We start from the raw sequence: 26798 nt of genomic DNA, 5'->3' as shown, positions 1-26798 counted from the left end.
AGTCTAGGAGTAATGAGGTTACAGGTGTGCATCATCATTCCTGGTTTTATGCCATGCTGGGGATTCAATCTAGAGCTTGGTGAATACTGACAAACACTGTACCAACGGAGCTACATCCTCAGCCACCTCCCCGCCCCGTAACCCCCACTTCTTTTCATCAGACAGGGTCTCACTGAAATCCCAGTCTATCCTTAAAGACTGGTCCTCCCTGCTTCAGCCTCTAGAGTACAGGGATTACAAGGGTCAACACTAGGCCCAGCATTTAATGATGTGTGTCATTAATATGTTTGGGGGGGGGGGGCAACTTGCCATTGAGTTTGGCCTAACCCTGTTCAGTCTGGCCGAGCAAGCAAGCTCTGTCTTCTTGGTTTTTTTCCTATTTGTCCTTAAGGCATCTGTCACATGATGACCACATATTACTAGCATTTTTAATGCTTTTATTAGCATATATCAGTTATAACAATGGCTTTCATTGTCATTTTCTTTTTTTTAAGCGATGCTATTTTTGTTTTATTGCTTACATATGACTGCACAATGAAAAATTTACATTTAAGAAACTTACTTTATTACAGTAATACATGCATAAGCATTAGTGAGACAAATGAGTCCCCTTTGAGGGAGTGGGGAGTTAAACTGCTGGTTAAGGATGGTATTACGCTAAAGGATAATGAGTTCTAAAGGAGGCTGAAGGGAAGCAAGAGGACCAGAAGGAGGAAAGAGAAGTGAGAGAGAATGAGCATGAGAGTTCAGGTAAGATTCAGTGACACTATGTAAGCAGCTAGACACGCAGGATCACGAGCATCAGAGGAACGTCTAACTTAACCTCTTGGAGTCATACAAAAGAATATAACCAATTGTATACAGCAAGAAGAATGATAAATGCTTTGAGTATCCCATACCTGCCAAAATAGACCAAGGCAACGAGTTCCAGCAAGTTCTAAAGATTCAGTACCTGAACTAGCTACAGCACAGCTTACACACGCATCCAAGTGTGATCCCTGCAAATGTGGAAGAATCAGACAGACAAACATCCATTGTTTGGGAACCCTTGTCAGGAAAACCAGTTTAGTCTATTGGACCTAAGATATTCAGACATGTACTGTGCCTTAAGAGTAATAAAACTCACCGGGTGTGGTGGCGCACGTCTTTAATCCCAGCACTCGGGAGGCAGAGGCAGGCGAATTTCTGAGTTCGAGGCCAGCCTGGTCTACAGAGTGAGTTCCAGGACAGCCAGAGCTATACAAAGAAATCCTGTCTCAAAAAAAAAAAAAAAAAAAAAAACCTTGAGTAATAAAACTCAAACCAGCAGTTTATAAAACCCAAGATACAGGTATGATAAAAGACTAACTGAAATGATCATTGTCATTTTCACACATGTATATAAGGTATTTTGATTGTATCTGCCTCCATTACCCTTATTTGCCCCCTCCCAGTGATCTCCCAATTTTTCTCAGCTTCCTTTTACTGTACGCCAGTCCTTCCCCTTCCAGCTTCCTTTTTCCCTATTTTCCTACGCAGGGTAGCCCTGGCTGTCCTGGAACTCACTCTGTAGACCAGCTCTGTAGATCTTGAACTCACAGGGATGCACTTCCCTCTGCTGGGATTAAAGCTGTGCACCACACCACTCTGTTCCCTTCTAGCTGCTTATAGTTGGGTTTTCTTCTTAGGTTTCTCTGTGTCACCCCAAGTTCTACCTCAGTGACCCGGCTAAACTTCTTCCTCTCCCTATCTATTTCAGAGAAGAGCTGGCCAAAAGTATCTAAAGGCCAAAGTATCTTTTCTGGGAGGCCAGTTCAAACTGGCTAGATCTAAGCTAACTTAAGGTGCCATGAATCTTTAACCATCTGTAGCTAAGCAATGCCTCCACTCTCCTGAGAGTTAATAATTGCCAAGGATCATAAAAGGAATAAAAAGAGACATTGGATTTTCTGGAAATTTTCCAGAATCCCCAGAAAAAAAAGTAATATTCCTATTTTGTTAGTTGGTGCCCCCACCTTCCTTAGTTTTTGCCCCTTGAGAAAAGTGTAGCCTGGGCCGTCTTGCTTCTAGACATGCAGCACAGCTCAGGCTGGCCTCCAGCTCTCCTTCTTCCTGCCTCAGCCTCCCAGGTGCTGGGACTTCCAGGCATGCACCCAGGCAGTCGGCCCCCCTCAGTTACTTCATAGCTATAGTACCCCCACAGCCAAGGGATAAGAAGTTGACTTTCAAGTCTGCTTCCTATTCTTGGCAAGAATCAAAGTCCTGGGCTGGAGAGATGGCTCAGTGGTTGAGAGCACTGACTGCTCTTCCAGAGGTCCTGAGTTCAAGTCCCAGCAACCACATGGTAGTGGCTCACAACCATCCGTAATGAGATCTGATGTTCTTTTCTGGTACGTCTGGAAACAGTTGTAGTGTACTCACATATAATAAATAAATCTTTAAAAAAAAAAAAAAAAAAAAAAAAGAGTCAAGGTCCCATTCACTTTAAGGCTTTCACTCTGATTAATGGTAACAGAGATGGGGGGATCATCGGGACCACAGAGCAAGGTTTACAAGTGTCATCGGGTACTTCACCCACAACTCCTGACAGAACCCTGCTTGTTACAGAGTGAAATAAATGCCTTTCTGTGGCTGCCCCAGGGCCCCATCACCTCAACTCCTTCATTTCAAAGACCACCTTTGCCAGGATGCCTGACACACCTGACTCCTCAATACAGCGCAGTAACAACTCTCAGGCCCTGCTCAGCACTCAGTCCTGAGGCTGCTGCTCTCAGATTCCCCGGGGCTTCCACAGACCCGAGCTCTGCTCACTATTCGCCCCTCCGATGGCCAGTGGGGTCCCAGGATCTGGATGGGAGCGTCAGACTGTAGATGTCTTGCAGACCCTCAGGACATATTTCCTGAATAGCCTAGAAATGAAGCAGGCGGCATCAGCCTCCTATGTGAGGGAGGCACCTGACGCACAGAGAGGTCACGCAGGCCTTAGATCACCTGACTGCGCTTAGATGGGTATGATTTAACACAGGTGTTCTGATTCCCGAACCCAATCTATTAGTCCCTATTCCAGGCTCTATGCAGAAGAAACACAGAATGAAGGCATATTTGGAGTCATTGGTGGCTACGGACAGCGAGAGGGGACCTAAATAAATCCTGAGAGTTGTGAGCTCATGGGAGGAACTAAAGGGAAAGTGTGTGGGGAGAAAAATCCCATGTACCAGCCACCTCCTGGCGCTGCGTTTTACCTTTACCCGCATGAGGGTTCCAATTAGCGGGCCTCTGAGCAGGAATCTGAGTATTGAGCAGCCCACCAGGCAGGAGCCTCAACAGCAGTCCTTAGGCTGCACAGCTGGACTAATCACTAGGCTTGACTCCCCAAAGGGGTCTTCGGTCATTCCAGGCCGTGCTTCCTGGCTGGTTGTTTTTGAAAAGGGATCGTCGTGGATTTGTAGGTCTAGGTGGTTCCTACTGCTCTCTGCGAGGCTCAAGTCCCAGCCTCGGGTGACCCTTGCTTGCTCAGTGTTCTGCTGCACTTGGGGAACAAATCATCCACTTGACTCATCTCCTAATGTCCCAAAATCTGGACACTTGACTCCATACCTACTAGTCGGAAGTGATCGTCCCAGTTATTAGAAGGAAACGGAAGCCCGAAGTCCGCCGGTGGTGGGGTGTCTCTATCAAACCACCTTCTTTAAGGGAACTGAATTCCTACCATGTACCCTCGAAAGAGAACCAGAAAGGGGGAAAAAAAATCAGCACAGTAGCTCACTTCTAGGCAGATTTTCCTTTGTTTTTTCCCTTTGACAGTCCGGCTCCATTGTCCAGCCCGGGAAAACAGAGGATTTGGACTCTACTCAACACGGGGTAGATGCAGCAGGAATCGGTTCCAATGCCCTAGTTCTTGGTTGCCTCTTACTCTCCGTGACTTAAGTCACTCTGTCCTGTGTCTATGCACTAAGTCAGCGACAAGCTCCCTGACTCATACTCTCAGGATTGACAACCTTCTCTCTCCGTACTCACCAGGACTGTCCTGGTTGCTCAGAGGGACCCAGAGTGCTACAGTCTTCCTTAAACAGAGAAATTGTAGATCATCTCCAAGCCACGAAGGCGCGGGCCGATGCTTCGGCGAGCACCGCGGATCGCTGGGTCTGCATTTCTCCAGCCGTACTGATTTGGGTGACTCTGGCAGCGTTGCCTTTGAAATGGAATTGTGGCTGGAAGGGATTGGGGCACAACGGCACACAAGGGATGCGAATGGTCACAGGGAGATCCCCTTACACCTCATCCCTCCTCCTCCCAATTCTGGCATTTCGCCAGCGTCGCCAGACCAGCCCTTCCCTGCGCCCACACAAGAGGAGCAGGGAAGAGCGAAGCCCCAGGCCGGCCTCCTCTCTGGCTGGTGGCCGCGCGAACTGGCCCCCAGCGCCCGGGTCCCGCCGGGTCGCGCGCGCATCCCGAGCCCGCTAGGAAGGCCCACAAAGCTAAAGCCCGGGCCCCGCGCCCAGGCCGGGAGAGCACGGAGCGGGGCGGGGCGGGGCGGTCCAGGCGGGCCGGGGGTGTCGGATGTCACCCCCCGCGTACACCTCGGCCAGGAGGCGGGGAAGCGAACCACTGAGATGAGGAGACCTCCTCGGTCCTAGAGCGGTGCAGGAAGTGTCCCAGGGGAGGGAGCCGGAGGGCTCCGGCCTTTCCTTTCCGCGGCGGCCCGGCCTGCGCGGCCCGCCAACCGGGACGCTGCGCAGCGGTGAGTATACCGTGGCCCGGCTTTCCATGCCCCGCTGCCTGAACCCGGATCCCGCTCCCCACTTCCCGCGCTCTGATCCGCAGCCCGCGCCTGGGTCCTGCTCCCTGTGCTCCTCTTCCCGCGTCCGGGCCCAGATCCCTGCTCTCAGAGCCGCGTCCTTATAGGTGCCCTCGGGGATGAAGCAATACGATTCTCTTCCAGGCGTCTCCCTTCGCTCCCAAGCCCAGCTGATGCATTCTAGAGGATCCCGAGACAGGGTTGGCCTGGCCGGGGACCGAGTCTGGCCCATGCATTGGAGCCGCCTCTGCCAAGACACCAGAGAGACCGAGCTGGAAGGTGAGGATCTGCTCGCCTGCTGTCCCGGGCTTCGAGGGAAAGAGCCAGCAAATCTGAAAGAGTGCAAGCGACAGAAACCCCATAGTTCTCCTGGCCTAAAACACCCTGCTCCTGCTGCTCCTCAATCCTTCCCTGGGATCCTGCTTCTTCAATAACTGCTTTGGGCAAGCCCCGCCCCTGCGGGAGCCCTCCCCTCCCTAACGGTAGTTCATTCATAAAGCTTCCGCTCCCGGGGCTCCTGCGCGCCAGGTGCCAGAGTGACAAAGAGGCACACGCTTGTCTGGCCTAGGGCTCTTTGAGAGCAGTCCCGGGTGCTGAGGGTGGGACCCTGGGTACCCTATCCTACGTGCAGACCCTAGCCATTCAGGGCCCAGCAGGTGGGAGACAGTGGGCGGAGGAAGCAGAAGAGAGCGGGCGGGGCCCGGATTGGGTTCTTAATACACGGGAGTAAGACGTGAGAGGAGCCGCGGCTCACAGCTTGTTGCTCTCAGAAGCTCGCGTTGGATGTTTGCCTTTTACTTCGGTAATCAGAGGAATACATAAAAGTTGGGGTTCCAGGTTGTTGTTCGGTTGCTTGGTGGCTTTCTGGTATCGCTTGTCTTCCAGCAAAGTGGTGCTGCCCCGCTGGGAATCTCTTCCAGGTGAGGGTGTAAAGGGCCAGGCAGTGAGTGGCCCTGCCCTGCCTGGGCTTTTCCAGAGCCCCTAGAGCAGAACTCTTTGCCTTTTCTCCGAGTGTTCCAAAGTGTGGGTCAAGTGGAGAGACCATGCTATACGGTGCCCCTGGTGTGTTTGCTGGATTGTGACTGTGATAGCTGGGGAGCTATAGAGTCCCCAGCCCCACCGTGTGTGTGTGTGTGTGTGTGTGTGTGTGTGTGTGTGTGAATCTGTGGCACTGAGTTCCTAGAGAGCTGAAAGCCAGGCCGTGATTGCCTCCCTCATGACCAGGAACAATGTCACCACTATGTGTACCACTGCCTTGAGCAGAATCTGGAGAGAATAAGGGATAGATGCAGGTGGAAGACAAGTAGCTTTTTTTTTTTTTTTTGCCACATTTTTAGATACTAAAATATAATTACATAACTCTCCCCTTCCATTCCCACCAACCTCTTTTACACACTCACACACACACACACACTTTTGCACACACGTGCACGCTTAAGTGTATAACAAGAACTTAAATTTTTTTTTTTCTTTTCGAGACAGGGTTTCTCTGTGTAGCTCTGGCTGTCCTGGAACTCACTCTGTAGACCAGGCTGGCCTCAAAAAAATTTTTTTTAAGATCTAATTTTTTAAAATTATGTGTATACATGTGTACACATCTTCGTGTGAGTCTGTGCACTTGGGTGCAGTGCCCATGAAGGCCAGAAGAGGGTTCGGGAGACACTTACAGGACTTTGTGAATGACTTGACATGAGCAGTGGGAAAAGTAGTGTGTGCTCTCAACCACTCGGCTGCTTCTCCAGCCCCTGTGTTGGGCCAGGTGGGTGTAAGGCTTGTCATAATGCACTGTCTGGGGAAGAGGCACAATTTTGGTTTGTTAGCTGCAACTCCGAGCAACACTGAGCTGTACCTCCAGGCCTAGCATTGGTGGTTTTAAATACAAGTCTTACTTTATCTTCTGTGGCCGGCTCTGATTTCCTTCTGTACCTGGGAGTTTTTGTCCTTGACAGCACAGAGTGAAAGCTTCTGTCCCCAACAGAGTGACATTGTTCCACACTGGTCTGGCATGACTCTTCCCTGGCATACTTTTTTTTTTTTTTAATTTTTTATTTCAGTTCAATTTGTGAAGACCTCAAGAGCAGAGACAGTGACTTCGGCTCCAAAGCTTCAAGATTGTGGCCTGCTGGGGCTATATCCTCCAGGAGAACCTGTCCATCGAAGGTATCACAAACCTTGGTTACACATAGAGGCCTGTGGCCTCCTTGTCCTTCTGGGGTACTGGTAATGCCAGTGTCCTGTTGAAACGCCACCACTTTTCTCCCAAATGCCCTGCCTTATTTACTGCCACATGTTAGGGGGACTCTACGTGGAGTGAGGGCTTGTGGGAAGGGTCATCTTTCTTTCCGTTCCCATGTGTAAGGACCGGCCACACCAACACTTCATACATTTCCCAGGGATTCCTCAAAGGGCTGGTCTCCCATGGGCTCTGTCTAGCACCCCCTCAGAAGTGATCACAGGAGACCAGAGCATTGAAGCCAGCGATTTCTGTTTGGAAATAGGGTCGTCTTCTGCTGCTGACCCCCATCAAATCCCATCATGCCCACAGCCCTGTGCCCACGAGTCTTGGCTCCAAAGGAAAGCGAGGAGCCCAGGAAAATGCGGAGTCCTCCTGGAGAGAACCCCAGCCCTCAGGATGAGCCTCCCAGCCCAGAGTCCTCTCGACGCCTCTTCCGCCGCTTCCGCTACCAGGAGGCCGCAGGCCCTCGGGAGGCCCTGCAGCGCCTCTGGGAGCTGTGCCGGGGCTGGCTGAGGCTCGAAAGGCACACGAAGGAGCAGATCCTGGAGCTACTGGTGCTGGAGCAGTTCTTGGCTATCCTGCCGTGGGAGATCCAGAGCTGGGTGCGAGCCCAGGAGCCTGAGAGCGGAGAGCAGGCTGTGGCTGCAGTAGAGGCTCTGGAACGGGAGCCAGGGAGACCCTGGCAGTGGGTGAGCACCGGGCATCTGGGAGAGGGGGGCCCTTTCTGACCCTGTGAGACTTCTGACCCCAGATAAGAAATTCTGGCCATACCCAGACTCTCTATGTCTTAAGTTGAAAGGATTGTTACCCATCAAGTCCAGGGATGGCAAGACTAGAAAGGGAAAAGGCCTACACAGATCTGTGCAGAGCCTATCGGCCGGGGGCTTTATCATACTCCTCTTTCTCTACCTGGCTCTGATCTGCTTCTTTCTGGGATTGCAGCTCAAGCACTGTGAAGACCCGGTGGTGATTGACGATGGCGACGGGCCTGCTGCGCCTCAGGACCTGGAACAAGAGCGAATGTCAGCAGAGTCCCAGAGCAACCCCGATGCCCCACCTGGGGCTCTGGCACAGGGCACTGGACTTCTAAGCAGATCGCCAGGCCAGCCTAGTGAAGACCTAGGTATGCAGTGTGTAGTGTGAGCTTGGGGGTTGAATTATACACTATCAGCGTGTTTGGGTGTTAACTGAAGCGATGGCCTTTTTACATTCCCAGTTTTCTCATCTCTTCTGAACGGTGAACGATTACTGTGTTCTGGGCCTTTCTGCAGAGCAACTGACCCAGAGTCTCTTCTTGGCATTGAGTCCTCCCAGAGGGAAGGCCTGTGTGAACAGATGGTGTGAGATTATATGGTCTTCTTTCTTTGAGGGTGTGCTCAGTGGAGACAGAGAAAGTCACTGTAGAGTTAGGACCTGTGGCCTGGTCTGAGCATGGCTCTGCCTTCTCTTCTCTTGGCTAGGTCACCCTGCCGCTGTAAGAACATCTTACATCCCCTGGGAGCGAGCAGTAGCATCCTACAGATGGCTCAGGGGCCCCGTGGCAGGGTTTGAGCATCTGTTTAAACCATCCAACCGCTGCAAAGAGGGGGGAAGTGTTAGGCTCAAAGCCTCGTTCCTTTGAGGTACAGTAGGTCACCTCAGGGGTCCTTGAGGTTTGGTTCCCCAAGGCCCCTCAAGGCCCAGGGACCCTGTATCCCTCTTATAAGCCTTGCCACCACAGCAGTACTCTTAATTATAATGGAAAAAGTGCATTTTTGAGATGTTTTTAGTTACTTCTGGCGTTGCCTCTGTTCAGTGGGTTGGAGGTACAGCTCTGTTGTGGAGCATCTGCCCCTAGTTCCGTCTCCAGCACCTTATCCAGACTAAAAACAAAACCTGCTTCTGTTTTTTCTTTTTTTTCTCCTTTCTTCCTCTTCCCATCCCTTCCTCAGGCTGCCCTCAAATTTGTGAGTCTCTCGCCTCAGCCTCCTGAGTGCTGCAGTTACAAGCCCACTCAACCATAGTTGGCAATTGGAGTCTTTTGTTTTTTTTTGTTTTTTTAAAAAAAAAAAGAAAGAAAGCATGCATGTGTGTGTGTGTGTGTGTGTGTGTGTGTGTGTGTGTGTGTGTAATCTTCCTGCCTGCCAATGTTTACTGACTTCTGTACAAATCAGAACTCTTCCGTTCCTCTGGCTATGACTAGCTGTGTTGATACGGTGGTGCTGCCCGCCTGTGTTCTACACATTGAATTGCTTCTCTAACAGCAGTTACTTTCTTCTCTCATAGCTGTGAGGTTGACTGGTCAGCCTTGGGTTCTTCTGAGCCTCCTTGAGTTAGCAGAGAGACAACCATTCCTTGCTCTATCTTCCATCTGTCTGTCTTCTTGCTAACCCTCCTTAGTGACACCAGTTAGGTTGAATTTGGGCGCATGCTCGTGAACTCATTTTAACGTAATTGATTCTTTAGAGAGCCTTCCTCCAAATACAGTCACATTCTGAGGTGCCTAGAGCTTGTGAATTTACAGGGACCATAGTTCAAACATATCAGGAAATATAAGGAAAGGACCTCTCCCCCAAGTCAACACTACTGTGCGAGCAGCCGTTATATACATATGAGCCCTGCTAGGGGAGGGCTGCCCAGGGAGAGGCCTGCTGTGAGGGATCTTCTAGAACCCCAATTGTGTCCACTGTGACACTGGGTTGCTTCCTTGGGCAGTACTCAGTACAGAATTTCCTGATGCCCAGCAATTGGGAAGACATTTAACACTAGGAGATTTACTAGCTTCTAATTGGGATGCTCTTCTGCCAAAGTAGTCTTTGGGTAGAATGAAACATCGATCCATCCATAATAGGTGCTGCCATTTGTACCATTAGGGAGCAAAATTAAACTTGTCTTCCAGATGTAAATTCAGTATATGAGCAAGATTGAGCCACGCTTGTCATCCTGTGCTGTGGTGTCATCCTGTGCCTGCTTTGGTTCTCTTAGATGTGCTGTCCATATTGCACAGGAGATAGGATGCCACCCTTCATAACTGAATAGCATCTCAAGTGTCTATACGTTTGCTTGCATATTTTCCCCCTCTGTCTCTGTCTCTGTCTCTGTCTGTCTGTCTCATTTTGTTTTTCTTTTTGAGATAGGTCCTCCTGACTGCCATGAAACTCTCGTTATGTATCCTCAAACTCGAGATCCACCTACCTCTACCTCCCACGTGCTGGGAAAAAAATTAAGAGACAATATGCAGCTGGATGTGATGGTACATGGCTTTAATATACATACATATATACTGTGCACTCATGTGCGCGCACACACACACACACACACACACACACACAAAGTATTAGGTTATGTTGTCCCTGTTGATCGTCTTCTCCTTTCTTGTGTTCATTTCTCCCCGACTCTACCCCACTCCGATGTTCCGTGTCCCTGTCCTTCTCTATTCTTAACTAATCTCTCTCATAGACCGTATTTTCTTATCCATCCATCTGCTGATAGACACTATGATCCTCTAACAGCTATTGTGCCTGATTCCCCAGGGAATGTGAGAGTGACTGGCCCCTTTGGGATTTCATTTCTTTTGTGGTTTCTAGTCACAAGAGGGATTGTTCAGTGATAATAGTTTTGTTCATTTTTTGAAGACCTGCTGTTTTTCCTAATGGCTATGCTAATTCACATTCTCAATAAGGTACAAGATTCTCTTTTTCTGCATCCGCACTTACTTCTTAAACAGCCTTCTTTTGGAACTGTGCAGGTGTGAAGTTTACAAGAGGTCCCACGTGGTCCCTCCCCTTCATTGAACCGCCAGTTTTAGCCTTCATTTGGGCTTTTTTTTTTTTTATGTGAACACATTCCAGTGCAGACGTGTGTGATAGTCAGAGGGTGACCTGTAGGACTTTCTAGATCTTTCTAGGTCCCTGGGATTGAACTCAAGTCATTGTGTTAGCAGCAAGCGAACTTTCTCATTGAGCCATCTCACCAGCCCTGTATTTATTTTTTGAGACATGGTGGTCTCATCCTAAAGGCTGGCTGATTCCCCTGCCTCTTCTAAAGGCTGGGTTTACAGGCCTGTAACACTGTATTCTTGGCATATTTAGATGCTGAAACAAGTTCCTGGATTTACTGGGGTTGAATAGCAGATCGACCCGGGCCATCCTAAACCCACCCTTCCCTGAGATAGCCCCCATTGTCTATCTGAAAGACTTCCAGAACCCTTGTGGTATGCAAAGTGCTCATTTTGCAAGTTATGGCGGAGCACCAGGAATTTTCTTAGTTATGCATGGCAACAGGAATGGCTCCCTGTTGGCCCTCTCTGCTTCTCCTTGCACAATCTGTAGCACAGAGCCAGCCCTGGAAGTCTGGGAGGTGTTGGGGACCAGGACTGGCTCCCTTTGGGACATCTTTTCCATTTCTTCCAGTTCCACAAGATGCGTTCGTTGTTCAGGAGCAGAGTGTCAGGGACGCCCAACCGGTGGCCACCTGCCAGCTTCCCCCGGTGAGTGATTACCAAAAGCTGATCTCTGAGCTGCCCTGGGACAGTTTTCCAGGCTTGCTTGCTCTCTGCCACAGCATGTAGCCTTAGCCCAAAGAACCAAGGTGAGCAGAGAACCAATGGGCTTAAAGATATCCATTGCTTCTGCTGTTTCCTGCAGCTCAAAGTGCTGCTAGCCGCCCACTTTAGAAACCTGCAGATGTACATAGAAAGCCACTGGAGGAGACTTCTCTCCTTTTCTGAATTCCCCCAGTGGAAAAGAGAAACCACAGATCCTTGCTTCTCAAGGACTTGAGTGCTTTAATGAGGCAGTCTTCTCATTAGTAGCTACATTTCAGACGAGAGCATAGTGGCTGCTGCACCGTTACATGACCAGGTGTATGTCACATGGGGCTCCCACGGTGTGTCCTGTCTGTGTTCCCTGTCCAAGTTTGCTTCAGTGTCCTTGGCAGGGGTGGGGTGGGGTAGGTGGATGGGGTTGGGGTGTGGCTGGGATCTGGTCTCATGAGGGGGGTGCTCATTCATTTCCTTCCTTCATCTGACTGCCTAGGTTTCTTAGCTTTCCCATTTCTACTGCCCTGCACGATGCTACACTGTAAACACACACACACACACACACACACACACACACACACACACACACACACACACGAGTGTGGGCTTTGCAGAGTATAGGACTGCCCCAGTAGAAGACTGTTCAGAAGAGGCGAGAAGGAACAGCCCATCTCCAGAATGCTTAGAGCGATTTGAAGCAGGTATTGAAAAATTTGCATACATAAAATGAGAACTTGGGATAAGACCCAAGTTTACACATGTAATTCATTTGTTTCATATATATCTCATATGCAGATGAAGGTTATTTTGTGCTGTTTGTTTTTAAGAGCTAATTGTTTATTTGTGTCCGCTGCAGTGCTTTCTGCCACCAGTCACTGACTTTGAGGTTAGCTTGGCCCCTCCCTTTCTCTCTGTAGCATCACTTCCTGTGCTGTGGCCTGAATGTTTGGTCATTTCCCCTATCTTTCCCCTATCCTCACCCCCCTCCCCCCAGGAGGGAGCTTTGGGGAGGTCATAAGCCAGAGTCCTCTAAATGAGTTGGTGCTTTCATAAAAAGGCTTGCTTGGCTGGTTAAGTTGTCTTGCTAGCATGAGGACCTGAACTCAGCCCCCAGAACCCACAGGAAAGCCAGGCCAGTAGCACACACTTAATCCCAGTACCAGGGAGGCAGAAACAGGTAGATCCTGGGCTCCCCTTGCCGACTTGGTGACTTCCAGGTCAGAGAGCAGCCTCCGTCTACCACAAATGGCAAAAACGCTAAAGCTATAATCATGGAAATAAGGCCTGAAACTATCCATGTGGAGGTTCCTGTGTTCATGGCCACATGTGCCAATGCATCTGCATGTACATGCATACACATAGCCCTCGGACACTTGCTGTGTCCTTCTACCTCGGAATGGCCAGGGAAAGGCCTAGACAGTCAAGGAGCAGGGCTAGAGAGGTGGCTCAGCAGTTAATGTCACTGGCTGCTCTTCCCGAGGACCTGGATTTGATTCCCTGTACCCCCATGGCAGCTCACAGCTATTTGTAACTCCATTTCCATGGTATTCATCGCCCTCTTCTGGTCTTCTTAGGCACCACATGCTCAAGCAGTACACAGACATACAGGCAAAGCAACCATATACATACATTTTTAAATCCTTTTAATGTTTTAAAAGAACAAGGAGGTGGGACTATACCGATGGGAGCTTGACGGTGGAGGGCTGTGACACGTTCCCAGAGCCACCACGGACAGACAGCAACTGGAAAGTGTCCATAGGACCGGAGACCAAGGAATCCGTGAGGTGTTGGGAGTAGGAAAATTTCAGGTTGTTCACACTGAACCTTCACTGGTTCAGGTTGTTCACACTGAATCTTCACTGGTTGTAGCTGACCTCACAGGACAGGACAGAAACTGTCAAAGGGGAAGGAGGCCAGTCCAAGAACAAAAGGGATTGGGGTTGGTTGGTTGGTTTCCTTTCTTCTTTTGGGACTGATTTGCACACTAGTCCAGGCTAGCCTTGCACTTTCGGGACTGATTTGAACACTAGTCCAGGCTAGCCTTGCACTCGTGGCAGTCTTCTTGCCTGGGTTCCCGGGTGCCAGTAGGATTATAGGGTGAAGGTGTGTGGCACCGTGCCTACCTCCTAAGTCTTGCTCCTTCTCGGCTGATTGTTTTCAAAAGCAGACCCCACTGTGGCCTTGAGAAACCTTCAGCAGAGGAGAACAACGTGGAGCAGATGGGTTTATTTTCCTCTGCTGGCTTAGCCTGAAACTGACTTAGAAATGACCCAATCTCTCTCTCTTCTCTGGCCTAGGACTTAGAACATCTCGGAATTATTTTCTACCATTTCCTCTTTATTTTTAAAGGTTTATTTTGTATGTATGAATGTATACCATGTGGTTGTGAGTTGCCATGTGGGTCCCCTGTAAAAGCAACAAGTATTTTTGTTGTTGTTTTTTTGTTTTTTTGAGACAGGGTTTCTCTGTATAGCCTTGGCTGTCCTGGAACTCACTCTGTAGACCAGGCTGGCCTCGAACTCAGAAATCCACCTGTCTCTGCCTCCCAAGTGCTGGGATTAAAGGCGTGCGCCACCACTGCCCAGCCAGCAACAAGTATTCTTAACTGCTGAGCCATCTCTCTAGCCCCCTCCCCATTTTCCACGGGACTTTTTCAGAGAGAGCCTCCCAGAGGACTACTGTATTTTACTATGCTTAAAATAATCTTGTGTTCAGTCTCGTCCTCTTTGGGGAAGGCTCATTCCTAGGAATTTGTTTTCTGTAAAGGAGGGAGGTTGATAGACCAGCTCTGCAACATGTCCTTTAGCCCCGTTGCCACAGTGGTAGGAGACAGAGAAAGGGGAAGGAGAATGTCCCGTCACCGCGAGGCCTGCTCTGTATTTTTAGAAGTAGCTTGTTTTGGAAAAGTGTAGGCAGGTAGTTCAGTTTTTTTGAGCCAGCATAATGTGGTTGGAATTTGCTCTACCAGTTTACATAGTTGGGAGAGATAAAATGTTCAGCATTTAGAGACCGTAACGGTCAGAGGACTAGAACATATAACCGTCATGCCAGCCTGTAAGAGTTGTTATTGTTTTTTTCTGAACAATGAAAATATTTAGTAAAGAACTAAAAATTCACTACCGGACTAAGTCTGGGGAAGTCCACGAGGCCTGGGGGAGCTGGGCGGCTTCTTGTCTAACGTTTCCCATGAGGATCTTTGTTCCCACACAGCAAGATCCTCAACCAGTCCCCCCACCTCCTTACTCTGTTACTGTGCACACTTCAAGGCAGTTCCATTGTCTAGTCACTGCTTTCACGCTGGGCTGTAGTGAAGGGTCCCCCATAAGCAAGCTGGTGGCATGAGAAGCAGCACCGCCGTTGGAAGGGCTTCCAGAGGTGCTCAGGCTCCTGGTAAACACTTGGAAGACTTTGGCCAAAGAGAGCCCCCAGCAGAAAATTAATTGCTTTGATCTAAAAAGGATTCGAGGTGAGCACTGTTGGTTCCTCTGAGTCAGTATGGATATGGGCACACTGTCTCTTGTGAGCCATCTTGTATTGTGTCTCAGGGCCCATGGGTGGCTGCTTTCTCCCCAAGCACCACAGGTTTAGCGTGTTGTGTATGACTTGACGGTGATTAAGCCACAGGTCAGCACTACAGCATCCAGGTTAGTCTGGACCTTCATCTTAGTTCGTTATAGGCTTAGTCCATTGGGGCATCTTTTGTTTTTCCGTTCAGCGTCTGCCTGTTTGATAATATTGTAGTTAATTTGGGGGTGTAGCAAGAATGTAAGTGAGTGCTTGGCATGGATTGACTAGAGCTACCGGTCGGCTAGGCAGAAGGTGTGGGGTTGGTCCCAGCATCTCTTGGTTTTGACTGGGTGGTCCCTCTGAGGAGGAGGAGGTGCCTCGAGTGGTCACCGTGAGAGCTTTGCAGATGGATGGCAGACTAAGCAATCAGCTCTCTGTGTCAGGGCACAAGGAACAAGAATAACATAAGCCCATAAGCACCTCAGCAACCCAGCATGGTAGCACACACCTTTACTCCAAGGACTTGGGAGGCTGAGGCAGGACCTGGGTTCAGTTACTAACATCTGTCTACATGGCCACTTTAACTGTCTGTTAACACCAGTCCCAAGAGATCTGATGCCCTCTTCTGGCCTCAATAGGAACTGCATGCATGTAGCTTGCAGACATATATGCAGGCAGACCACCCATACAACATAAAAATCTTTTAAAATTTTTTAATTAAATCTTTTCTTTTTAGTAGCTTAAAGTAACAATCTCTAACACCAGGACACTAACTGGCTTATGCAGCAAAATCAAAAAATACTCTCAAGAACAAAATTAGTGTCGTGACTGTACAGTAAGCAAGGGTGTCCAGCAGGAGTTAGCAGTTCAAGGGCCTGGAGAGATGGCTCAGAAGTTAAGAGCACTTGTTGCTCTTGCAGAGGACTTGGGTATAGTTCCCAATATCCCCATGGTTACCATCTGTAACCAGTTCCAGAGGGGCTCATGGCTTCTTTTGACCTTTGAAGGCACCAGGCACTCACGTGGTACAGATACATACGTCCAGGCAACACAGGCATACACCAAAAAAGAAATCTTTTCTTAAAAAAATTATTAAAAAGAATCAGCAGCTTATGACTTAGCTAGACCCTTGAGCAAACGTCCATCTCCAGCCGGCACTGGCTCTCTGCTCAGAAAGAAGCCAGAGCTAGTGCTCAGTCGGCCCAGTGACAGACAGCACCCATCAGGTGGGAGAGTGGAGTCCTCCCTTTGGTTTGGCCACAAGAGTCCTCACCAAGGATCCTAGTCCTCTCTAGGAGGTCTTAAGCAGTTTCTTCCGAGATCTGTTCACAGTAAATGAAACTACCAACCCGGGCTTCGGTAGGTCACTCTCCTTGGTGCAGTACAAAAGGTGGTTTACCAAAGACTGCTCCTCCCTTAACAGCCTTAATAAGTTCTTGGCCACACCTACGAATACCCTTTGCAGTAGCTAAAGAAGCTCAGGCCCCAGAGGAGGATGTTCAAACATCTGTTTCCCAGAGGGATGAATCTGAAATTGCAAAGAACTAAAAGTCAGGCTTTGGGCCAGGCAAGGTTGAAAGTTCCCATCAATTTAGCTGAGGCTTAATTTCATTTGTTCTTGCTACCAGCCCAGACGCCTAGAAGTGTAGGCACAGTGGGAATGTAATGATACTGGGTAGAACCTGGAAAGCCCCTTCCACCATGTGAGGACCCTGGGTCTTTTTTGGGGTTTTGAAACAGGGTTTCCCTGTGTAGCCCTGGTTGTTCTGGAACTCACTCTATAAACCAGGCTATCCTCAAACTTATGCAGCTCTGCCTGCCTCTGCCCCCCGAGTGCTGGGGTTAAAAGCATGTGCCACCACTGCCCAGGAAGGGTACCAAACCCAAAGAAGTAGGCTCTCTCCACAGGCCCACTCTGCTCTACCTCAGTCTTGATTTCTAGCCTCTGAAGTCATTAGGCATAAGTGCCTGTGTTACATGCCACCTGGCCATGGTATCTCGACATCATAGCTGATACTCAAAAAGGCCCTACTCCTCTCCAACTGACACAGCCCTGCTCTGTACTTTCAGAACCGAGTTTCCCCATTTAAGGACATGATTTTATGCTTCTCAGAAGAGGACTGGTCCCTTCTGGACCCGGCACAGACTGGTTTCTATGGCGAATTCATCATTGGAGAAGACTATGCAGTCTCCATGCCTCCAAGTAAGACCTAGCTCCCGTGCGGCCAGGTATATGGAAAGCGGGTGGGGGCCTCAGTCTGAACGTGGAATGCTACCTGTGAGGTTAAGGTAACGAGGCTGAATCTGACTCTGTTTACCCTCTTACCTTAGGGAGCTCTCTGTGCAGGAAGCAGTTTCCATCAGCTTCCAATCATTCTTGCTCCAGTGGCCCTTTCCTACATACCCAGTGGGCCTCAGAGATGGGCCTCAGCCGTGGCCTGCTCCATAGCGTGCTGCCTTTCACCCTACCCCCATCTGTCTGGCCTTGTTCTCCTTTATAGCCCCCTGGTACCTGCCACAGCTCATTAGCCATCCCTCCTCAGTCCCTTCTTAGGTTGGACAGGGGTTACCTGCAACAGCAGGTCACTGTTAAAGGTGTCCTAACTCTTTGTTAATAGATGAGTCTCCAGTTCAGCCAGGCCACTCACATGAAGAGGAGAATGGGATGCGGGTCACAGAGTGGACAGACCTCCAGGATAGAGAAGGCCCCCAGGTCTCCTACTTAGGTGAGTGACAATCAGAGGTGGGGGGACAGCAAGGAAGAAACCAATTGCTGCCAGAGCACCCCAGCATTCCTCCCCCACTCCCCACTCTTGGCATTACCTCAGAGTCTTACCTTGACTCTGGCTTCTTGTAGAATGGGGAGATTGTATTCCTCAACCAAGGACTCGTAGAGAAGGAAATGTCTTCTGCTATCCAGAGTAGCCTTAGGTTTGTAATAAGGTCCTCTCTAGAAGAGTGGTCAGACGCATATGGCTGAGGACCTGGCACAAAGTGCTGGCCTGCTCCCCGCTCACTCACACAAGTGCTCGGAGAATTCCATGGGGAGGCATGGGCGAAGATTCATTGCTCCATGTCTGTGCTATGAAGGGAAGAAGCCTTGAACAGAATCTGCAGCAACCCTGGACCTCCATCTCCTCTGACCCCTGTGTGTGTGTGCGCGCGCGTGCGCGCATGTCTGTGTGTGTCTCTGTATGTGTCTCTGTGTCTGTGTGTATAACCTGTGCTATGAAGTGACGTGGCCTTGGACAGCAGCATCAGCAACCCTAAGCCTCCATTTCCTCTGGCCCCTCCCATCTCCGACTTCAGGACCTAGATTCATGGTGTTTGCTCACTTGCCTTCAGGCTCCTTCACTCAGCAGAATGACCCCTCATGCTCGCCCTGGAGGGAGCGCAGCACCTGCAGATCATAGCCTGCCTCTTCCTTAGTGGTTTCTGAGTAGTGATATTGGTATGTGACAAATCACTTTCTCCATTCTCTTTGGAAAGACTTTCCCAGCCTCCAGCCATTCCAAGGAGAAGAAAGAAGGAAGTGGGAGGAACTGCATGAGCCAGAGCTCCAGCCCTGCCAGCAGGTGGCGCTCAGTCAAAGTCCCTGTCCAGGTGAGGAGCCTGGTGTGCTTGGTATGAAGTGGAGAACTGGGGGTGGGCATTACAGTGCCCGAGGCTCCTGCTGACTGCTGCAGCGCTCACTGCCTTGCCCGGGAGGATTGTCAAGGACTAACGTAACAGTGCTCTCTATGTCGTGAGTGTGACTTTACCTGATCGTGGATAAGCAGAATCCCAAGATGATCTCGTTAAGAGGAGCTTCTAGAATGAAGAAGCTGCACGGCTGCCCTCCCAGTATGGAGTCTTGAGTCATGGAAAAGTAACCCACATGCAGAGGCCGACTAGCATCTTGTCTTTAACATCCATATTTCTAGCTTCAGCTGCCAGTGCAAGGGACAGCCTTGGCTCCCTCTGGGCTGGCCACAGCTTCTGTGTGCTGACTATGAGAAAGCACTTCCCAGATGTTACTGGGTGATGATGATCTCTTCTTTTTTTTTTTTTTTGGTTTTTCAAGTCAGGGTTTCTCTGTGTAGCCCTGGTTGTTCTAGAACTCACTCTGTAGACCAGGCTGGTCTCGAACTCAGAAATCCGCCTGCCTCTGCCTCCTGAGTGCTGGGATTAAAGGTGTGCGCCATCACTGCCCGGCAATGCTGGTCTCTTCTTAATCACTGCTATCTTCTTAGCTCCAGCTGACCAGCATCAATTGTTTCAACAAAGCAGATGTTTCGGTTTAGTAGTTCTGGTCTCTTCTTAATCACAGCTGAGTCTTCCCAACCGATGAGAACCATGGCATACAAACGGTGCTGAGCGTCTGTCTTTTCCCCCTGAAACGTTACAAAGCTGGTCTCTTGCCTGCAGTGCCCTGAGCTGAACGTTAGTCCCCTCATTAGCTCACTAAGCTCAGAATACTCAGTGGCTTTTCCAGCCCAAAGTGCAAATGCCACCATAATCCTCCAGCAACCATGCTTAGTCGGTCACAGCAGTGACAGCAACCTGGCACCAATTGATTTTAATCTGCTTTCAATTATATTCTTAAAAATTATATGTTTTTTTTTTCAATTATGTGTCTGTCTGTGTGACTGTATACATGTGAATCTAGTACCTTCAAAGGCCAGAAGAGTGTGTAAGATCCCCAGGAGCTGGGGTTATAGGCCTGGATGCTTGTGACTGAGCACAGAGCCATCTCACCAACCCTTAAACAGTTTACTGTCTAAAAACTTATTTTGTTCAATGGTTCTGATTCAGCATCAGGGCCTTCTTCTTGTTGATCTCAAGGTGACAGAGGCCATTGTATGACCAGAGACCCAGCCCCCCCTAGCTTCTGTACAAGGTTGCTCTGAGACAATAATCATGTGTCCATTATTTATATGAACACCAGAGCTCCTGTCAGCTGTGCTGAGGTCCTGAAAGCTGGAGTCACTGCCACGGTCCAGTCAAAGCATCCTGGGCTGCTGGGACCTGACTCAGCTCTTTCTTCCACATCACCAAGCCATGCATTTTTTTATAGTTGGTTTGGGGTTCTTATTGTTGTTTTTGTTTTCTTACTCTTGTTGTTTCAAGATAGTGTCTCCCTGCAGCACTAGCTGGTCTGAAACATGTTATGTAAACCAGGCTGGCTTCACACTCAGAAATCTGCCTGCCTCTGCCTTTCCAGTGCTAGGATGAAAGGCAGGCTGCTGCCACATCCACCATTATTATTATTATTATTATTATTTCTGTACTGTGGATTGAACCCAGCCAGGGTTTGTGAATGCTAGACGAGTATTCTACTAAGCCATTCATGCCTAAAACCTATGGCTTGCTTTTTGAGCTGATGATCGGGTCAGAGACTGGAGGCATATCTCACTTAGAACCAGTGCTTAGCATGTACAAGGCCTGGAATTTGGTCCCCAACATCACAGAATAGGAAAGGTTGGAGCTCTAGCTCCAAATCTAGCTATTGCGTATTTGGATGCCCCACCCCCTTTCCTGCCTCGGTTATTTGCAGTAATGAAAACTGACTAAAGCCGCCTATGAAAATGCTGCCCAGCTTCCAGTTCCAGTTTCTTCTCTTCAGTATCTAAATTTTCTCTCTCCAGATTTTAATATAAGCCGCAAAAAGAAAGAAAACGGCTTCTTCAACATAGAACATTCAACATTAGAAATAACTTCAGCTAAATCTCCTTTTTATCACTTAGCTCCTTGTGACAGAATGCCTAGACATGGGCTAGCCAGGTTCCACCACAGGGCAAGAGTCACCTTGCCCTTACAGCAGGGCCTCCTGCTGGCTCTCATCTGAGAGATTCCTCCCAGAAGCACATTACATAGGCCTGTTTCTGCCGGTCACCTCTTCACATCTGTCAATAACATGCACTGTAAGCCTTCTCCCAGTCTATCCAGTACCAGTTCCAAAGCAGCTTCCATGCGTCCCCATGTTTCTTACAACTATCCCCATGATAGAAAAAACATGAGCCTGAGGCTGGCAGAGTAGCTCACACAGACGCAGATTTTTTTTATTTTCTTAAATGTGTGTGTATTTGCTGTTAGAGGTCAGAAGAGGGCATCAACTCCCCTGGAAATGAGTAACAGACCCTTGTGACCTGCCCTGCAGTGCAGTATTTCCCCTCTAAGCAGCTGCCTCACACTGGCCAAGCTTTAAGCATAGAAAAGTTTCTCTCAGTTGCAGAGCCCACTAGTGCAGGATCAGGGTCTCCTTAGGGTGGGCTTCTTCCCAGGTCTCCCTCTCACCCCCCACCTCTTCACTGTGACCCACAGGATCTCTCTGCATCAGGTTTCCTCTTGTAGAAACACAGTTGTGTTGGGACCTATCTATTAGCCTCATTTTAACTTACCTATGTCTTTTTTCCTATTTAAAACCAGCTGTGTGGTGAAAGGATTCCTTGTTATTTTTTCTGTGTGTGCTCTGCTCACATCCTTCCTGTCACCCGCTTGTTCCTCCTTGCAAGTGGCTTCCTCTCTGCTTGAGATGCTGAAGGCAGAGCTTTGTGTGTGCCAGGCAAGCTCTTACACTAAGTTACCTGGGCTAGCCGTGAGCTCACTCTGTAGCCCTGATGATTCTTAAACTCTCGGGTATTGTGTCTGTTTTTTTGTTTTGTTTTCTTTTTTTCTAGACGGGGTTTCTCTGTGTAGCCCTGACTGTCCAGGAACTTGCTCTGTAGACAAGGCTGACCTCAAACTACCTGCCTCACCTCCTGGGTGCTAGGATCAAAGATATGCACCACTACTGCCTGGCTCCATTCCTAAACTTTCAATCCTCCTGCCTCGGCCTCCTGTGCAGCTTGCATTACAGGGCGTCCCACCAGGGTGGCTCATTTTTCCCTTCTTAAAAAAATTTCTTTTCATTTTTTCGTCCGTGCATGCAGGTGGTTGCCTGTGGAGACCATCAGAGTCTCTGGAGGAGGACTTCCAGGTTGAGCTCTATGTCCTTGGTGCTTGAAAACAAACTCAGGTCCTTTGGAACACAGTGGCTGACCTGGAACTAGCTCTGTAGGCCAGGCTGGCCTCGAACTCAGATCTGCCTGCCTCTGCCTTCTGAGTGCTGGGATTAAAGGCGTGCGCCACCAGTGTCCAGCAGCAGCAAGCACTCTTTACTAAGCCGTCTCCCCAGCCTTCCTTTCAAAATTCTAGGTTCTACATATAAGTCAACTTGGCTTTTGAAAAGCTGTCCCAAATACAGCCGCACTCTGCTGCCCTGAGGCTTACTTCAGCTGTTGAGTGTTTGAGTTTGGGGCACAGTCAGTTTGGTTGGGGCCATCATATATATTTCATCTCCTAGTGCATAAAGAAGAGAACTTTGAGCCGGGCAGTGGTGGCGCACGCCTTTAATCCCAGCACTTGGGAGGCAGAGACAGGTGGATTTCTGAGTTCGAGGACAGCCAGGGCTATACAGAGAAACTCTGTCTCGAAAAACCAAAGAGAGAGAGAGAGAGACCTTTGTAGTCTACAGTAGCACTTTTTCTGTCACTGAAACCTAGTAGTCATAGGAGAAAGTTGTCATCATTGGTGGCTCAGTAGCGCCCTCATCCAGTTGGAGAGGTCTGGGTGTTTCACAACTTGAGTTGCCCACCATCAACCTGGAGAAATGAAGCAGCCACTCCATTTGATCATATAGATAGGGCCACACAGGCTTAGAAAAGCCGCCTGGCTAGGATGAGACCTCAGGAAGAAGGACCAAGACGAGAGGTGAGCTTTACCAAGATGAGAGGTGAGCTTCAAAGCCCAACTAAGCAGACTTGAGTTGGGAAACAATGAGGGTCAAGTCGCACTCGATTCTTCTCCCTTGGACATGTCCCCGTGATTGTGAGTATGTAGCATAAATAGTACAGCACTTGTAAGCGTCTAGGTGCAGAGAGGGGTGTGTTCACCATCACTCTTTTGACCTTTGCACATGACCCTGGAGGTTAAGTAATATAAATGTTGAAAATTTTTCACAGGTGAGTGTCAGTTCTTAGAATTTTAAGTTCCAGTAGCTCAGGAAGAAATGGCTTTGAAAGTAAAGGATTGGGGGACAATAGCAGGAAAGCCAGAAAGAAAGAGACAGTTGCTATCCCAACAGCCTGTGCGGGGCAGCCAGACCCTCAGGAGTTACCAAGGAGCACTACAACCCCAGGGTGCCTGGACCCCCAGTTAAGCCTTTCTAAGTAGGGCCCCTGAGGTCTGGACAGCCCCACTGACCATACTGGTTTCCTGTAGCAGGAGGTGACCCACCACCCCTCAAGAGCAGTCTGGACCAGGAGGTGACCATCGAGATTGTGCTGTCCAGCTCTGGGGACGAGGACTCCCAGCACAGCCCATACTGCACAGAGGAGCTGAGGAGCCCTCCAGAAAACCTGCACAGTGTCCCAGCCCACCAGAGCAACACTAGTGCAGAGGGTGAGATGCAAACCTCACAAAAATCTTACGTGTGCCCAAACTGTGGAAAGATCTTCCGCTGGAGGGTCAACTTCATCCGGCACCTGCGCAGCCGCAGGGAGCAAAAGCCACACAAATGCTCAGTGTGTGGGGAGTTATTCAGTGACAGCGAGGACCTGGATGGACACCTAGAGACCCACGAGGCCCAGAAGCCCTACAGGTGCACTGCCTGCGGAAAGAGCTTCCGCCTCAACTCACACCTCATCTCTCACCGCCGGATCCACTTGCAGCCAGCCAGCCAGCAGCCCGTGAAGAAGAGCGAGGAGGGTGCTTTGGAAACGGAGGGCACGGGTGCCAGTGACCTGCTGGAGAAGGGCAAGGCCAAGCTGAGCTTCCAGTGCGGGGACTGTGAGAAGAGCTTCCAGCGGCATGACCATCTGGTGAGACACCGTAGACACTGTCATCTAAAGGACGAGACCCGTCCCTTCCAGTGTCGGTACTGTGTCAAAACTTTCCGACAGAATTATGATCTCCTCCGCCATGAGCGCCTGCACATGAAGCGACGCTCCAAGCAGGCTCTGAACTCATACTGAGCAGGGTGTGGCCCCCACAAGCCAGCCCCTGCCTCAGCACAGAACCCTCACCACCTGCCCTTTGCTCTCAGGTAGTGTCCAACTTCTGGTGCCATGCCTCCTGCTCCCCAGATAAAAAGCAGTCCCCTGAGCATTCCTTCCACTGTGCCAAAACCCAGGGAGGTGGTCCAGCCTCAAGGTCTGCATCTCCTCTCCGAGATCTCCAGCCACTTGCTCCGGCCCTCAGAGGGGCTGGGCTGCCCCCATCCCAGTGGCTTCTAGGGACGGGGTGGATACAGTAGGGAGCTGGCCAAAAGTGCTGATCTCTCCTCAGAAGTCAGCCTGGGGTCGGTCAGGGGAGCATCCCACAGGTCCACCGATGGCCAGGCCACTGACCATCAGGAGGTCACGTTTTGAAAGTTCATGAATTTATCCCCACGTCTTCTTTGTGCCCCAAGACCCTTCAGAAATGTGTGATGGAAGCTGCCTGTCACCTCTCACATTCCTCCCTGTTCCGTCTAGGAGCTGAGAGCTTAGCCCCTCAGGGCTCTCCTGGGCAAGCCACGCCCTGGAACAGAAGCTTCTGTGAAGTCTTGTCCTTCATGGGAGAGATTCCAAGGCATTTGTTTAGCTTCCTAGCGCTGTCGTCACTAGTACTAAACATAGGCTCTTCTAATAGCACACGGCATTGTCACAGTTACGGAATTTGCAAAGCTAGGTCCAGTGTCAGTGGGCTGGTTCTTTCTAAGGCTAGAAGTGGGGATCATTCTGGGCCTGATGGTCACTGACACTTGACTGTAGCCGGGGGCTTGTACAAACATCTCTCCATCTTTGCCTTCATCTCCACCAAGTCAGTTTCCAAACTTACCTTTTATACAAGGATCCCAGTCTTGGGTTGGGGCTCCCCCTGTCTACTGTAGCAGAGCCCCACCTTCATCTGGAGTGGCCATTTCCAAATATACAGTCACATCCTGAGTCAGGACCTCAACACTGGGGTTTGAGTGGACATAACCACAACTCCAGTTAATCCCATGGTGCTGTTGCTGTTCCTGCCTCAGATGAACCAGTGCGACCTTGAGGCAGCCATTCCTTTGAATGTTGAGCTCAGTTGTCTGCTTTCAGAGCTGCTGTCCTCTGCCAGGGAGAATCTTCATCCATGGCCTTTAAGTTCAGAGCCTGAGATTCTGGGAGTAGTTGCTAGGAAACCTCAAGCAACCAAACACATGGTCCCACACTGCCCTGGCACACTGGTGTTGGCCAGGCTCAGTGCGGCTGTGACGACCTGAGAGCTGCAGGCAGCCAGTGGGCTATATGGCTCTCAGCAGTCAGGAGGTCTGGGAAAATGAGTTCAAGGCCTCTGGTGCTCTCCTGATTTTCACATCAAGAAGGCTCTAGTCCAGACCCAGTCAAAGACTCTAAGACTTTGTAACAGTTTCTTTTTCTGCTCAATGCATTGCCCAGAAATAGTAGATGCAATAAAACATTTGGTCGCACCTTGGAGAAGAAATAAACTGTGGAAGCTCTTAGTTTCTAAATAGTTTTCTTCTGTCCTTGTGTCTGGAGAAGGGAGGTGTTGGGTCTCTGTGGTCAAGGGAGGGAAGCCTTGCTCATGGTGGCCAAGGTTTCTAGTCACCCTGTCTACCCCTGCACTCTGCCTGAGCTTCTGTTACCCAGGGAGGGACATGGTGCCATTCACCTGTGTACTTGTCAGCTAATAACCAAACGTGCAAGGGTTGATAAAGGAGGTGTCCCAAGCATGCACCAGATATGGCCAGGAAGCTCTCACTGCTGACCAGAGCCCACCAGGGGCTCACCATCACTGGAATGTCACTTCTACCTGCGCTAGCAGCCCGGGGTGGGGAAGCTCAAATCCTAGGTTTCTCCTCTTAGGACTAAGTAGGAGTTACCTGTTTTGAGGAACAGTGGCAAACCTCCACTAAACCTCGTCCTGTCCTTACTGGGCCAGCCTAGTCTTCCTCTCCCTTCTGGTTGCTGCTGTCTTGAGGCCTCAGCTGAGAAGAGCCAATACACTTGGCCCCTCACGATGGCCCACGGAAACCTGCAGGCTGACACCAGACATCCATGCTCCCGATTGCTCTGCTTCCCACAGCTGGCGCAGAGGCATAAAACGTCAGTGAGTTAAGATTCGTGTTCGGCTTCAGTAAAAATAGCGTGAAGCTGGTTACTGCAACACAGGTTTGTGGTCCTAGCAATTCACCCTGGCAGGGACTCAGTGAGAACAGTGACCCACGAGGTCCCTGTCAATGCATCACAGTGAGAAGAGAGTCAACCTGTAAGTGGGGATCCGGTCCAAGTTAGGTCTGCTCAATGGTTTCCCCTCAGCCAAGAGCAGAATCTAGACCAGGCAGTAGGAGGGAAATTTACATCTCCTTGCTGGTTCCATCAAAGGACACTTTTTCTTTTTCTTTTTCTTTTTTTTTTTACCCTCAGTACTAGGAAGTAAGCCCAGAGCCTCCTGCTTGCTAAAGTTAACCCTAGCACTGGGCTGTATTCACTATATCACTGTATCACTAGCTTTCTTTTCACTGTTACCAAATGAGTTTCCCAAGCTGGCTTTGAACTTGAGAAGTGCTTCTAAACTTCCTGAGTAGGTGGATTGTGGGCTTGCTTTGTAGTTGTTCATAGGACTAGCTAGCCGGGTGGTGGTGGCACACGCCTTTAATCCCAGCACTTGGGAGGTAGAGGCAGGTGGATTTCTGGGTTCAAGGCCAGCCTGGTCTACAAAGTGAGTTCCAGGACAGCCAGGGCTACACAGAGAAACCCTGT

The 26798-nt window shown here is 49.8% G+C and overlaps 1 protein-coding gene across 5 annotated transcripts; it reads left to right on the top strand.

The window, feature by feature from the left end:
• Nucleotides 1–4243: 4243 nt before the first annotated feature.
• On the top strand, nt 4244–25546 carry Znf496 (zinc finger protein 496). Of its 5 annotated transcripts, none has more exons than XM_021211748.2 (10): nt 4244–4720; nt 4922–5056; nt 6832–6937; nt 7323–7702; nt 7956–8136; nt 11405–11481; nt 17110–17242; nt 17658–17765; nt 18529–18642; nt 23281–25546. In XM_021211748.2, exons 4-10 carry the CDS (start codon nt 7373–7375, stop codon nt 24030–24032), a joined length of 1695 nt encoding a protein of 564 aa, XP_021067407.1. In that variant the 5' UTR covers nt 4244–4720; nt 4922–5056; nt 6832–6937; nt 7323–7372; the 3' UTR covers nt 24033–25546. The 5 variants fall into 5 exon arrangements, with proteins under 5 accessions (XP_021067407.1, XP_021067406.1, XP_029401508.1 ...); XM_021211747.2 differs by having other exon boundaries at nt 7276–7702; XM_029545648.1 differs by lacking the exon at nt 4244–4720 and having other exon boundaries at nt 4968–5056; nt 7276–7702; nt 23284–25537.
• Nucleotides 25547–26798: the final 1252 nt, after the last annotated feature.

This window comes from Mus pahari, chromosome 14 (genome assembly GCF_900095145.1).
Source record: "Mus pahari chromosome 14, PAHARI_EIJ_v1.1, whole genome shotgun sequence".
Lineage (NCBI taxonomy): Eukaryota > Metazoa > Chordata > Mammalia > Rodentia > Muridae > Mus > Mus pahari.
This window is presented reverse-complemented; position numbering and strand designations above follow the sequence as displayed.